Source organism: Akebia trifoliata, chromosome 13, assembly GCF_017979445.1.
Source record: "Akebia trifoliata isolate Shusen 1 chromosome 13, ASM1797944v1, whole genome shotgun sequence".
Lineage (NCBI taxonomy): Eukaryota > Viridiplantae > Streptophyta > Magnoliopsida > Ranunculales > Lardizabalaceae > Akebia > Akebia trifoliata.
The window spans coordinates 4,675,427-4,688,632 of NC_141387.1; the positions used below are offsets into that span (position 1 = coordinate 4,675,427).

The 13,206-nt window shown below is 30.9% G+C and overlaps 2 protein-coding genes across 2 annotated transcripts; one reads left to right on the forward strand and one right to left on the reverse strand.

Annotated features, from left to right (window-relative positions):
• Window positions 1–10,268: 10,268 nt before the first annotated feature.
• Window positions 10,269–10,910, reverse strand: LOC147387445 (disease resistance RPP13-like protein 4). The gene has a single exon (XM_086421588.1). It carries the CDS (start codon window positions 10,908–10,910, stop codon window positions 10,269–10,271), a length of 642 nt encoding a protein of 213 aa, XP_086277714.1.
• Window positions 10,911–11,314: 404 nt separating this feature from the next.
• On the forward strand, window positions 11,315–11,671 carry LOC147387446 (receptor-like protein 56). The gene has a single exon (XM_086421589.1). The coding sequence runs from the start codon at window positions 11,315–11,317 to the stop codon at window positions 11,669–11,671; it is 357 nt and encodes a 118-aa protein (XP_086277715.1).
• Window positions 11,672–13,206: the final 1,535 nt, after the last annotated feature.

Here is a 13,206-nt window from a genome sequence, read left to right on the forward strand (position 1 = left end):
AACATGAAACATCTGTAAACTTAGTATCCCTTTCAAAATTATGATCAGTTTCATTGACCCATAAAACCAACTTAACAATCCAAAAATTATGGTGACATAATGATCCAAATCTTCAAAAAAAAAAAGTTTTGTGAGGACTGCAGCTGAATGAAGCATCTAATGTCGTTCCAATTTTGCTTTGGACTCAAATGGATTTATTTTTCGATGCAGACTGTTTTGTGTGTGGTGTTGTCCATTTAAAAAACAAAAAAGGTTTGTTATAGGTGGAAAAAGTTACATAAATATTGATTATTTAAGTGGATTTTTTTTTAATGTGAGTGTAAATTTTCTTCCACTCTTTGGTGCATCTCACCCCAATTAAGCCCCGTGACCCTCTTATATACATAGTTCTTCTTTTGGTTTGTAGAGCCTAATAGCACTGGTCAACAAAGAGGTACTATAAATCAAGCCATACCTTCACACCAATCGAGCTCATTGGGGGGATCGAAGATGGAGTGCTCGAACTGTAGATGATAATAAAATAAAGAGCAAAAGAAAACATTGGCAAGTAAGAGTCGAACCATAAAGACAATGTTAATCCAAAGTATTTTTACTTCTAATCTAATTCAAGTTTAACAAACGATTTAAAAAAAAAAATAGTTTGTTAAGAGGATTTATCTAAAATAAATTACTAAAATAAAAATAAAAAAATTATGATAGAGAAGTATAGATCAATTGGATCCACCTTCACAAGCTTTATAAGTGAATTCTGATTTTCTTTTTATCTCAATCCACTAAACAAAGCTGATATTTGTGGATCGAAAAATCAAGCAGTTAAAATTATGAGAAACATTTAATATTCCACCTAATAATAAAAACATACGTTATCTCAATAACTCAGGTCGAGATTATTAGATAAACATTGATTGTTTTCTGTAAAGTATGATTCTTCTTGAACTTATCAATTATATTCAATATGTATGGTAAAAAAAAATTATCCATGGCTTGTGCCACAATACTAATTTTCTTCCACCTTCAAACCTAAAGAAAAGAATAGGATTTTAAAGTAGAAGATTACTTTTTAAAGAATATTATAGAGTTTTCTACAGAGAGATTAATGTGAGGTTCAAAATATTTTACCCTATTCTTGAACCAAGGGACTAATCTACTTCAAACCTTCAAACCTAAAGAAAAATAGAGGATTTTTAAAGTAGAAGATGAAATTTTTTGAAAAAAAGTCTAAGATGTTCTACAAAGGGATTAGGCGAGATTCAAAATGATGGATTAAGATGAGGTCAAATGGAATAAAATTAAGAAGTTGAAAATTTTTTAATTGATTTTATGACATAAAAAAATGAAATATTTTTAATTACGGGATGAAGATGAGGGTATTTAGGTTATTTTTTGTTAGTATAGAAAAGAAGAACAAGGTCTGTGGGGGCTTGTCTTCAATTTGAAAATACAGGGGCATCTCAAATATTCACCCAAATGTTGAGGGGTGTCTAGATCAACAAAATTGTTGGGGAGGAGGCATTTCATCAGTTCTAAAACACAGGCTGTCTCAAATGTCCAATAAAAATTGAGGGGGCATGGCATCATTTGAGAGCAAAGTGGCGTCTTAAACTATTCATCGAAAAATTGAAAGGGGTAACAAGGTCAAAATTTAGGGCATAAAATGGGTCGGACTTCACCCAAAATCCCGAGTGATTCGAGAATTGAGTTTAGCAAGTTTGGATCCTTGGAATAGATCTGAATAAAAAAAAGGGGTCAAATATAGTTTAATATACCTTGACCCGATGGATATGAATCCATCCCAAGATTCGTCAGGATCCAAATATATATTGTTTTCAAAACCTTATTTTTAAGTTTTTTTAAATATCCTTTTCTACATCGATTTTTTAATATTAGTTGGTATGAACTTAGACGGATTTGATCGGATCCAAATTAATATAAAGAAATCTAGATCTCAATATAGATATAGTTAGTTCCAACCACGGTCCAAATGATTTTATGCTCTAGGGAAATATATTAGCAACCTCCAATACTTCAAATTTTCATAAATGTCTTTACCGGAGGTTGCTAACATCCCATGTGGTCTTGGACGTTAACATTCCCCCAATATATTTTGCAATAGAAATTAGATTGTTTTTAAAAAAATATTTTTTTTAAATTAAAAATTCTAATCTATTTATTTACGAGAGTGAGAATTTTGTTGACAGGGTTTAAAAAAATGTCTTGTAGAGTTAAGTTGATAATCTTAGTTCTTCAATTACATATGCCCTGATACCTATTAGTGAAAGTGAAACTCTTTTCTTACTAACATAGTAAGATTTTGGCTCAAATGGAATACCACATCAGAAATCTAACACCACAACCCTCTTAAGTTTCATCCAAAAACTCAAATCCAAAAAACAAATAAAAAAAATTTCTTTTGAATTAGATCAAAGGTTTTGAAAATGGATGCCTACCGAACTTCCACATAACTCTTAAACTAAAAAAAAAATTTGAAATTCTACTAGGAAAAATACATTTTTTTAATTATTATTATTATTTTCAAAATTCATAGAATTTAGTCTTCTACAACACTGAAGCATGGGATCATGTTTCTGGATGCATATAAAAAAGTGAGCCCAAGGAGCTGTAGTAAGGGTGAAATCCTTACTAACATAGTGGACTAGGTGGACTCTTGGTGAAAACATTTCATGGCTGTCTAGGTAGTGTTGTTAATTATTAAATTTTTTTTTTTTTTTTGTTTTCTTTTTTCATTGTTTTCTTATTTTAGTTGATGTGTCGGATCAATTGGTGGGACTAACCAATCTTCGATATACTCCTAGAAACCCTAATTAGAATATAAGTATGATGCATTGTAATATTGTGTTCATTCATGCAACATATCATCATAGTGCATAACCTCCTCAATCATATTGATATGATGTATCAATGTACGACACATTATAATGCATCATACTAATATTCGACCACTAAAACCTCTAAGAGATAGAGTAGTAGAGGTTTATTGAAATCAAAATTTTCTTCCAAAAATTGTTCTAAAAGTACATTTAAACTTATTAATTACTATTATCTTTTTATAAAAATGAATAAAATTGCAAGCCCATGACTCTGATTAGGGGAGGAGCATGGATTTTCTTGTAGGGGGGCAAACTATAGTTTCCGATATGGTCGAAGAGCTTGAAGATGAGTGGTTTGAGGGAAAAAATTTGAGGGTTTATTTTATTAAAGGTTGAAGAAAAAGGCATTCAACTCATTTCTCATTAATCTATGAGAGAAGACCTAAGTCAAGCGGAAATGTCATTCGTTTGAAAGTATATATAGGGTTCTCAAATACTGACTAGAATGCCTAAATGCCTCTATAACCTTGATCTTTTCTAATAGATTAATGCAAAATGACCTCAATACCCTCACATCAAATTTAAAATAAAAAATTATTTTATTTATGTTTCCAAGTTGGTCTTCTTCAACATCTAAGGTATTTTATTTTATTTTTTTTGTCCTCGTCTTGAACCATAGTACTAATCTATTTCAACCTTCAAACCTAAAAAACAATATAGGATTTTTAAAGTAAAAGATCATATGTTATTTTGAAAGAAAATTATAGGATTTTCTTTAAACGGATTAAGATGTAGTTCAGAATATTTTACCCTAATCTTGAACCAAAGGACTAATCTACTTTAACCTTCAAAACTATATATATATATATATAGGATTTTTTAAATACAAGATGAGCTATTTGAAAGAAAAGTATAGGATTTTCTACAAAGGGATATTAGGCGAGGTTTAAAATGTTGTACTAAGATAAGGTTAAATAGGTTAAAATTAAATTTCTATAGAATTCAAAACTTCTTAGCGAAGTCAAGACCATTGCAAAGAGAGATTAAGGATTTAGGTATGAGGGGGCTAACAAGGTCAAAAATTGGTATGTCACCCATTAGAAAACACAGGGGGTATATTAATTATTAAAATAATAGAGGAGCTCTAATAATCAAAAAATTTGAGTGATGGTGGAGGCAAACCTAAAATATACAAAAAGTTATATAGAGATCATGTAATTTAAAAAAAAATTCTTGTGTGGGTAAATGCCCCATTGCCCCCATTGTAAATCCGCCCAACTCTAATAACCACATTAGTTAATTTGTGGAATTTAAAAAAAAAAAAAAAAAAAATCATTTTCTAATATTTAATGAGTTAAGGGTTTGATGCAATTTTAAAATTACACTAAATTAATATTTTAAATGACAGAAACATTCTTGTAATATATTAAATAATAAACTATGATATAAATTTGATAAATAGTACATAAATCCTCATTTTTGTAATACATGTGGGTTTGCTTATGCCACCTACTAGTAATCTATCATATTTGAAATATTTAAATAAAAATAAAAATCCTATCCCTCAGAAAAAATCTAATTTTTGATGCACATGAAAACTACATAGCGTACTAGATCTAGATCAATAAGGTAACTCTTCTTATTTTTTGAAACAAAATATATTCAATGTGACTCAAGTGAGCTATATTGTAGTTTTTGGGTATTTTGGCATATTACCTGGGTTTTATTCGTATCGTATAACATCTACACCTCTTTATGTTTCGTAATGATGGGGTTTGGGGATTCTCGATCTGAGATTTGCCAGTCCGATCAATTACGAATTATTTATCATATGTGATTAATAACACATGCTTAGAAACTATTGGGCATAAACTTCAGGGTGATTTAGACATGCCCCCCTATGTTTTACTAAATATTAAAGATACCCCCTTGTGGTTTGAAAATGGTGACATGCATCCCTTAACCTTAGTTTTCTACATAGACTAAGAGAAAAATGTTTGAACACACTCACTTCAACCTCTAATAAAAAAATCCAGATTTTTCTTCTAAAAACCAATCATCTTCAACCTTATTGGATAAAAAATCTAACCCTCATCAACTATCTTAAGATTTTATTTACTTCATCTCTTCAACCTTCAAATATCAGCAAGATAGAATTTTTTAGCAAGTATAAAATGATGAAATTTTGGATTGAAAAATTTAGGATTTTCTACAGAGAAGGCAAAGTAGAAAATAATAGATTAAAATAAGGTTAAATAGATTAAAGTTAATCTAGAAATTGAAGAGCTTGAACAAGACATGTTTTGAGAAGAAAAAACAAATAATACTTTTGAAAATTTTGAAAATGATGGAATTTTGAGTAGATATGTAAAAAGTGTTAGTTCAAGGTAGAAAACTATGAATTGAAATTAAGTTAAGTAGATATACCATGAAGTTTGAAGAACTTGAAGATGATTGGTTATAAGAAGAAAAATCTAAGTTTTTGGATAGAGGCTGAAGATGAGGGCATTTGAATCTTTTTCTCTTAGCATGTTTAAAAGACTAAGCTCAAGGGATGCATGTTGTCAATTTCAAAACATAAGGGAGTATCTCTAATTATGGTTTATTAGTTCTAGAAATGCGATTAGTCCAATTGATTTCAATGAAAAAAAAATGAAATTAATGATATGTTGATGGATCAATTTCTCCTCCACATAAAAATAAATAAATAAATAAACATCCAAAAAGAATAAAGAAAATAAGAGAGAAAAAATAAAACAAGTATCCTAATAAATTGCATGCATGCCTGCAAATATATATATATATATATATATATATATATATATATATATATATATATTAAACTAAGGAAATATTAGAAGAAAATCATATAAATAAAACAAATATCCTAATAAATTGCATGCTTGCATGCAATTATATATATAGGGTCCCGTTCCCCACCTTAAGTTTTACCCTACACTTTAACAAACGTGTTTTGTCCTACATGGGTTAGAAGTTTTGGAATGGGCTGATTTTGGTGAGGATGATCTCTATGGCATCCTCACCAAAAATCAGCTCATTCCAAAACTTCTAACCCCATCAAAAATGATTTACAAAAAATGGACGGTCCACAATTTTTCAACTTGTAAACATGGGGCTAAAAATTTCAAAATGGGCTGATTTTTGGTGAGGAAGATCTTCTAATCATAGAGATCATCCTCACCAAAAATCAGCCAATTCCAAAACTTCTAACCCATGTAGGACAAAACACGTTTGTTAAAGTGTAGGGTAAAGCTTAGGGTGTTGAACATTTCCCATATATATAGGTGGCATTCTTTTAACAAAATCCTAGACAACATTCTACACAAAGCATTTTGTCTTATATGGGCTAAAAATTTTATAATAGGCTGATTTTTGTGAGGATAATCTCTATGATGAGAAAATTATCCTTACAAAAAATCAGCAAATTCTGAAATTTCTAACCTTTGTTTAAAAGATGATGAATTGTGAACCGTCAATTTTTACCGTTAGTTTGTGACGACTTTTCATGGGGTTATAAGTTTCAGAATTGGCCGATTTTTTGTGAGGATGATCTACTGACTATAGAGATCATCTTCACAAAAAATCATTACATTCTGAAACATTTTAGCCATTAAGATAAAACTTTGTCTAGAATGTTGGCTGAGATTTTGTCAAAAGAACACTACCACATATATATATATATATATATATATATATATATATATATATATATATATATATATATATATATATATATAAGGAAATGACAAAGAAGAAAAATCATATAAATAGAAAGGAAAATATAATCACTTACTAGTCGTTGGATAGTTTATATCTTCTCACTTCTGAGATTGGCTACCTGTACCAACCCAACTAAAATATTTATTTCTTAACCATTACATGGAAATATCTCTCTCAAACAATTACAAAAAATTAAAAATTAAGTAACAGTTAAAATATTTTTAATGAATTAATTAAAGAACTTAGAGCACAAAAATATTGGAGAAGCAAAATATTTAGAAAGCAAATAAACTCAACAATTATGAGTACATCCGTATGAGCTTAAAATAATCTTCAATCGTCCCATCCATATAAGCTTTAATGGATTCGTTCTATTAGATTTCAATTTAGAGTGAGATCCAAAGATGCCATCGATCCAAAATCTAATCGGTTTTTTCCCGTTAAGGTTAGATTTCTTCAAGTTTGGAAGTCTCAATTGACCTAAGGAATATTTTTTTTTTTTTTCAAAATTTGGGATACAGCCGTCTCAGTTGACTTTAGGAATTTGACTAGTCTTACTAAATTACTGAATCTCGAGGTCATGTTCACGGTGGATGAGACTTAGTAAAATCTCTTTTCCTCCCTAACTTAGTAAGGCTAGTCAGACTTGTCTTTTTTGTGCTGTCTCAATTATTAATGAGAGATTTATCCAGCAGATCTATCTCTTATAATTTTATTACAAAAATTCCCTTATTAAATTACTTGACAAACCTTACTTTATAATGAATCAAACTATCATGACTAATCTTCTAAGATTTCAAATTTCACTATGGATTATTGAGTCGACATGAATTATCAAAATGGGCAATCAAACACCACATCCTTCTAAATTTCATGGAAAAAATAAAAAACAAATACTTTTTGAGCTTAATTGAAGTTGTTGAAAATCGATGGCTACCAAACTCCAAAATTTAAAATTAAAAATATAACGGTGAATATTAATCTTTTTTTCCAATTTTATTGTCAAATTTCTTTAAAAAAAATTCTTCCACGATCTATGGAATCCGAAAAAATAAAACACCTTGTTTTTTTTTTGAAAAAAAGTCCAAAGTTCAATTACATCTTTGACCGAGTCATTCGATCTTTATTATCTTTGAATTTGAATTTCAAACTTTCCCTTCTTTCCATAGGGGTCCTTTTAGAAGTTTGTTGGGATAATAACTCAACCCAATGTATTTATTAACAGCATAATAAATATATTTATTATGTACAATATTACATTTATCTTTTTCACTAGAAGATAAAATGAATATGAGTATTATTGAACAAAAAGAATGTGATGGATCACATGTTTTTTACATGTGTCATTCTTTATGACTCATATAATTAACACGATAAAGTAAACGATTCCTATCTAAATCAACTCTTAAAATGATTATAAAATAATAAATAAAAAAACTAAGCTAACTTGTGAATTAGGGGCCTTACTTGGTCTATCTCCTTAATTGAAAAACATAACAAATCATAGAATCCTAACCGTTGAAATACCTTTTTGTATATTGTTGGACTTGATCATTAAAAAATTCCAGCTGATCGGATGGCTGTGATTATCTCATTTGGTTGAGTTATTATCCCATCAAACTAAAAAGGACCCACATGAAAAGAAGGGAAAAGTTTGAAATTCAAATTCAAAGATAATAAAGACCGAATGACTCGGTCAAAGATGTAATTAAACTTTTTCAAGAAAAAAACAAGGTGTGTTTGGTGAACAAGTGAGCTTCAATTGACTTGACTTGACTTCTTTATTTTGTTTTGAATGGTGACTTGACTTCACCTCCTTATCTATAGCAAAAAATCAATTTTAATTTTATAACATGGTATATGTGACCGGTTGATCCCAAATATCTGTGAGCTGAGCAAAATTTTAATTTTTTTTACAAAGTTGGAGATTGGGAATAATTGGGCAAGAGAAAGTTTCGGCAAAAATCCATAAAGTAGGGAAAATACCGGATAAAATAAATAATTATTTTAAGTGTACAAAAGTTTAAGAAAATAAGTTTTTTATATATTAAATAAATAATAATAATGAAAAAATGTCTAAAACAAAAATAATCCATGATTTTTTGAAAAATCAAGATTAAATCACAATTAACGTGTTTTGTAATGAGAATGGTTTCTTCAAAGTTTGGAAGCGACCTAACTGCTTTAAAGTCGACTCATTGAATGAAATCAAATTAATTAATATGTATTGTTGTCAAACCATCCCCTATATGCATTATTGTTTGGTTTGGCTCTAGGACACCCTTGAATCAAGAATTGAACCGATTCAATTGATTTTTTTTTAAATTTCTACCCTGAACTGAATAGATTATCTATGAAACAGAACCAAATCAATCTCAACTGCTTTTATTTGGTTTGATTCTCGGTTTGATCCGATTCAATAGTAAATTTATTTATTTATTTATTTATTTTTTTGAACTTTTCTAAAAAGAAATCATAGAATTTCATCTTCTACAACACTGAAGCATTGGATCATGTTTTTGGTTGCCAAGAGATGAACCAAGGATCCTTAGTAAGGGTGAAATCCTTACTAACTTAAGGCTAGGCGGGGTGAAAACTCTCGAGTTAGAGTCATTAATTATTAAAGATTTTCTTTTCTTTTCTTTTTTCCAATTTTTTTTTCTTATTTTAGAAGATGTGTCAACTAATTGGTGAGAGTAACCAATCTTAGATAAACTCCTAAAGACCTGTTTTCGAATTTAAGCGTGATGCATTGTAATATTGTGTTCATTAATACAACATATCATCTGGGCTCTATCAATTACAAATTGCTTACATATTATTGGACATAAACTTAACATAACGGGTCCAACTTATGTTTTATTAATTCTAGGAGTGCGATCAATCCAATTGTTTTTAGAAAAAAAAAATGAAATTATAATATATTGATTGATCAATTTCTCCTCTACATAAAAAATTTTATAAAAAAAATCCAAAAATAATAAGAAAATAAGAGAGAAAAAAAATATTGTAAACTAATATCCTAATAAATTTCATGGAAGCCTGCAATATTAATTAAAATAAGGAAATCACAAGGAAGAAAAATCATACAAATAGAAAGGAAGAGTTTGGAAACCGTAGATCTTTCTGCCTCGGGATACACGGAATCCTTACTTAAAGTTTGGAAATATCTCTCTAACAACCTTTAAAAAAAGAGAGGAAAATACTGAAATGAACAGGGCATTCACTGCGATTCTCACAATTCTGACATGGGATGTGCACATAACCATAGATGTGTTTTCTCGCAATACGAGTAAAAACCATCTATGCTTATGTATGCATCTCCACGTCAGAATTGTGAGAATCACAGTAAATCCTGTGTCACCCCAGCACAACTCAAAAAAAATGTAACAACTGAAATATTTTTAATGAACTCAGAAATTAAGGACCTCAGAGGATATTGTCTTACAGATATTGTCCTCCATTTCAGCTGGAAGCAATTGAGTCAAAATAATGTTTCTTATAAGAACATTAACAAATTATAAACAAGGAAATAATACAATACAATACAATACAATAGTATCACCGTAGCAGTTAAGAGTTATTACAAGAAAGAAAGAAACAATAAAGAGTAGTAAACCACGACCACGAGCTACGTACATGGTGTTCTCGGTCCTCCACATCTGCCAAAGCGTCTTCAATTATATCCTCACCGACTTTCTATGTTACGCTCCTTCCTTCGTCCAACCATCTATCATTGCTCCATGATGGGGGTGAATCGAGTTGGGAACAATATTCAACCTTAAGCTTTCTTAGGGATGGCATTGCCATTTCCATCTCAAGCCAATCCACCTTCAATTTTCTTAAGTCACTTAAGATTAAGTTTTCCAAATCCCAAACTATGTTGTTACTCCCAAAGAACTCCCTACTCATCCTAGTAATTCCTCCATCCCAAATACAAAGTCGTCGTAAATTTGGAAGAGTAGTCGGATTGATCCAAACAGGTGTCTTTTCTCCTTTATATGACCAGAATTGTAGTTCTTGAAGCTTCTGAAGAGGAGGAAGCTCGTAATCCACTTTCGTGACAATTTCCGCACTTTCCCTATAAAAATTTAGGCTTAAAAACTCCAGTTGTTTGAGCTCAGATAAGACTGTAAGCTCCCCTTCTGTTAATTGACCTTTTGAAACAATTAACAACTCCAATCTTCTGAGTGGGATCAGCATTTTCAGCTCAGAAAGGCGACACGCATCTTCCACATTGGAATTTACAATCTTAAACCCCATAAGTAATTCAAGGTTTGATAGCTTTCCAACCCCCTTGGGTAGGTATTTTAGTCTTCGACATGGAGATAAATCCAGCATTGTTAGTCTCTCCGAAGTAGTCACCTGTCTTGGAAGCCTCTTTAAAAAAGGTAATATGATCAACCGTAGAACTTGAAGCTTTTTCAGTTTTTCTATTGAATTGGGGAGTTCATCCAGACGAGAACATCTTATTGTAAGACAAATAAGATGTGTTAGAGATCCTATCCCATTCAACCAATTCACCTTCAAAGGCCCTCAGCCATTTTAACTCGCATTATTTGGGTCCAACATTTAAGGCAAACTCCTCCTTGCTCTCCTCCAAGTCAACCCCGATTATTGTCCTCAACAATTGGGAATTAATTTGTGAATTCACAATGTCCACCTGAAGCGATCTATCTCTACAAGATAGCATACCCCTGTTATCTAATCCCATAAAATTTTCGTCCTTGGCAATGTTTATAATCATGTCGCGTACCATATCATGGACTCTACAAACATTTGCATATTTGTCTTATAACAATTTGAGTGGAATGATTCCAAGAGGAATTCATTTTGATACGTTGAGTTTGGATGGGTCAGCTTTCATTGGTAATGAATTGTTGTGTAGACCCCCTTCAAGGAAGAGCTGTTATGATGATTCCCATACAAATGCTAACAAGGAAGAAGATAACAAGGTTGTGAGAAGGAAGTGGTTGTTTTATGGGAATGTTGCATTGGGTCTTGGGGTTGGATTTTGTGGTCTTTTCTTGGTTTTGGCATGTAAACAGAAATGGTGGTCTGAGTACTTGAGTACTGGAGATGTGTTGATAACTTGGCATTAGAAATAGTTGGATGTATTTCAAATAAATAATAAAAATCTCTTAGATGACAACAAATAATGGTCTGTTGTTTTATTTTGATTTTCAGTTGTTATAGCCTTATTAGCTTGTAATTGAGTTGTGGGCTCGAGGCACGCCAAACTGCACTGTAAATCTATGCAATGGTAACCTATAGCAACACCAGAAACACAGATATGTTTGATGTGCATGGTGTACGCCTCGCGCAATGTTTGATATTGCATAAATCTACTTTTGAACAAGATTATGAGCTTTTGAATAAGAAGTTGTCTTTTTTATTTCTTCTTCCTTTTTCTCATTGTTTTCAGAGGAGTGAGAAATGAAACCAAGTAACATCACAAAAAAATTTCTCACCAAGGGAAGTAAGTACAGTATGAACAAATTTCAATGGAAATGAGTGGGAAACACATTATGTTGGAAATTCCAATTGGATTGTCCCCACATATGAGCAACCAAAAATAGGTTGCACTACAAACATTTGCATATTTGTAATTTGCAATGTAAGAATACCCTATTATTATCATGGTTTCAAAACTCGTCCGAGACCAACACACAGGCAAGGATGAGATGGATGGACAAGTCAATTTTTCGGACATGATTTAAAACCCCTCGGTCATTTTTTTTCATTTTTGAATGAGACGTCTCAACGTATTAGAAAACTCTTTCGAGACAACACAGTATCTGGCATGGATGAGACAAGATGCGAATCCGAGTTTTAAAACCATGGTTATTATAGTTGTGATACAAAATATTATGTACCTAACCACAAAATTAATGAATAATACTTCCTTGCTCAACAAGTCAATTTGTAGTGACTCGGCCAAATTAAATGTGCGGGTCACAAAAACAACTCGATGGACCAGACTTTGGTTGCTGAGTTAGGGATTTAAAAACAGAGTATTAAACCCTAAATTTTGCCATTTCTTGAATCGTGGACACCACATCTAAAACTGGTTAAGGAAATGTCAATAATCCAAGCAATGCCTTGATTACAAATGTTTACCTAAGAAACAATTCTTTGACTTAAATGTGAAGAATTTTAGTAACTAATAACATAATCAATAACATGGTGAAATTGCCATGAGAAAGTACATGACATCTTTTAGGGGCGAATAAAATTTACTTTAGTCAAGGCATGATTTTAAATCTCGTTCGGCGAGTCATCTCGGTCTCATTCAACAACAATACGGATATACACTGTGTCTCAACATTCACATCATCTCGTGAGATAAACGAAATGTCTTGGACAATATTTTGAAAATCTCGACAGAGTCAACCAGGATTTTGATTAAAATAATTAATTTTTAAAGAATTTAAGTATTTATTATATAAATAAAATATCATTTCATGACTAAACATCTTCTTATCTACCTTTTTCTATTAAAAAATTATAATTATTTTAATTCAAATATATGTAAACAATCATTATAAATCGAATCAAACGGTTTGTCTCGATGAGACAAGTTGACTCGTCCATAGATGCAATGAGACGTCAAACCAAGTTTTGAAACCATGAGTCC

Bases quoted from the DNA above. Each gene is read 5' to 3' on its own strand.
- LOC147387446 (XM_086421589.1), top strand. From the start codon at position 11,315: ATGTCGCGTACCATATCATGGACTCTACAAACATTTGCATATTTGTCT.
- LOC147387445 (XM_086421588.1), bottom strand. From the start codon at position 10,910: ATGCTGGATTTATCTCCATGTCGAAGACTAAAATACCTACCCAAGGGG.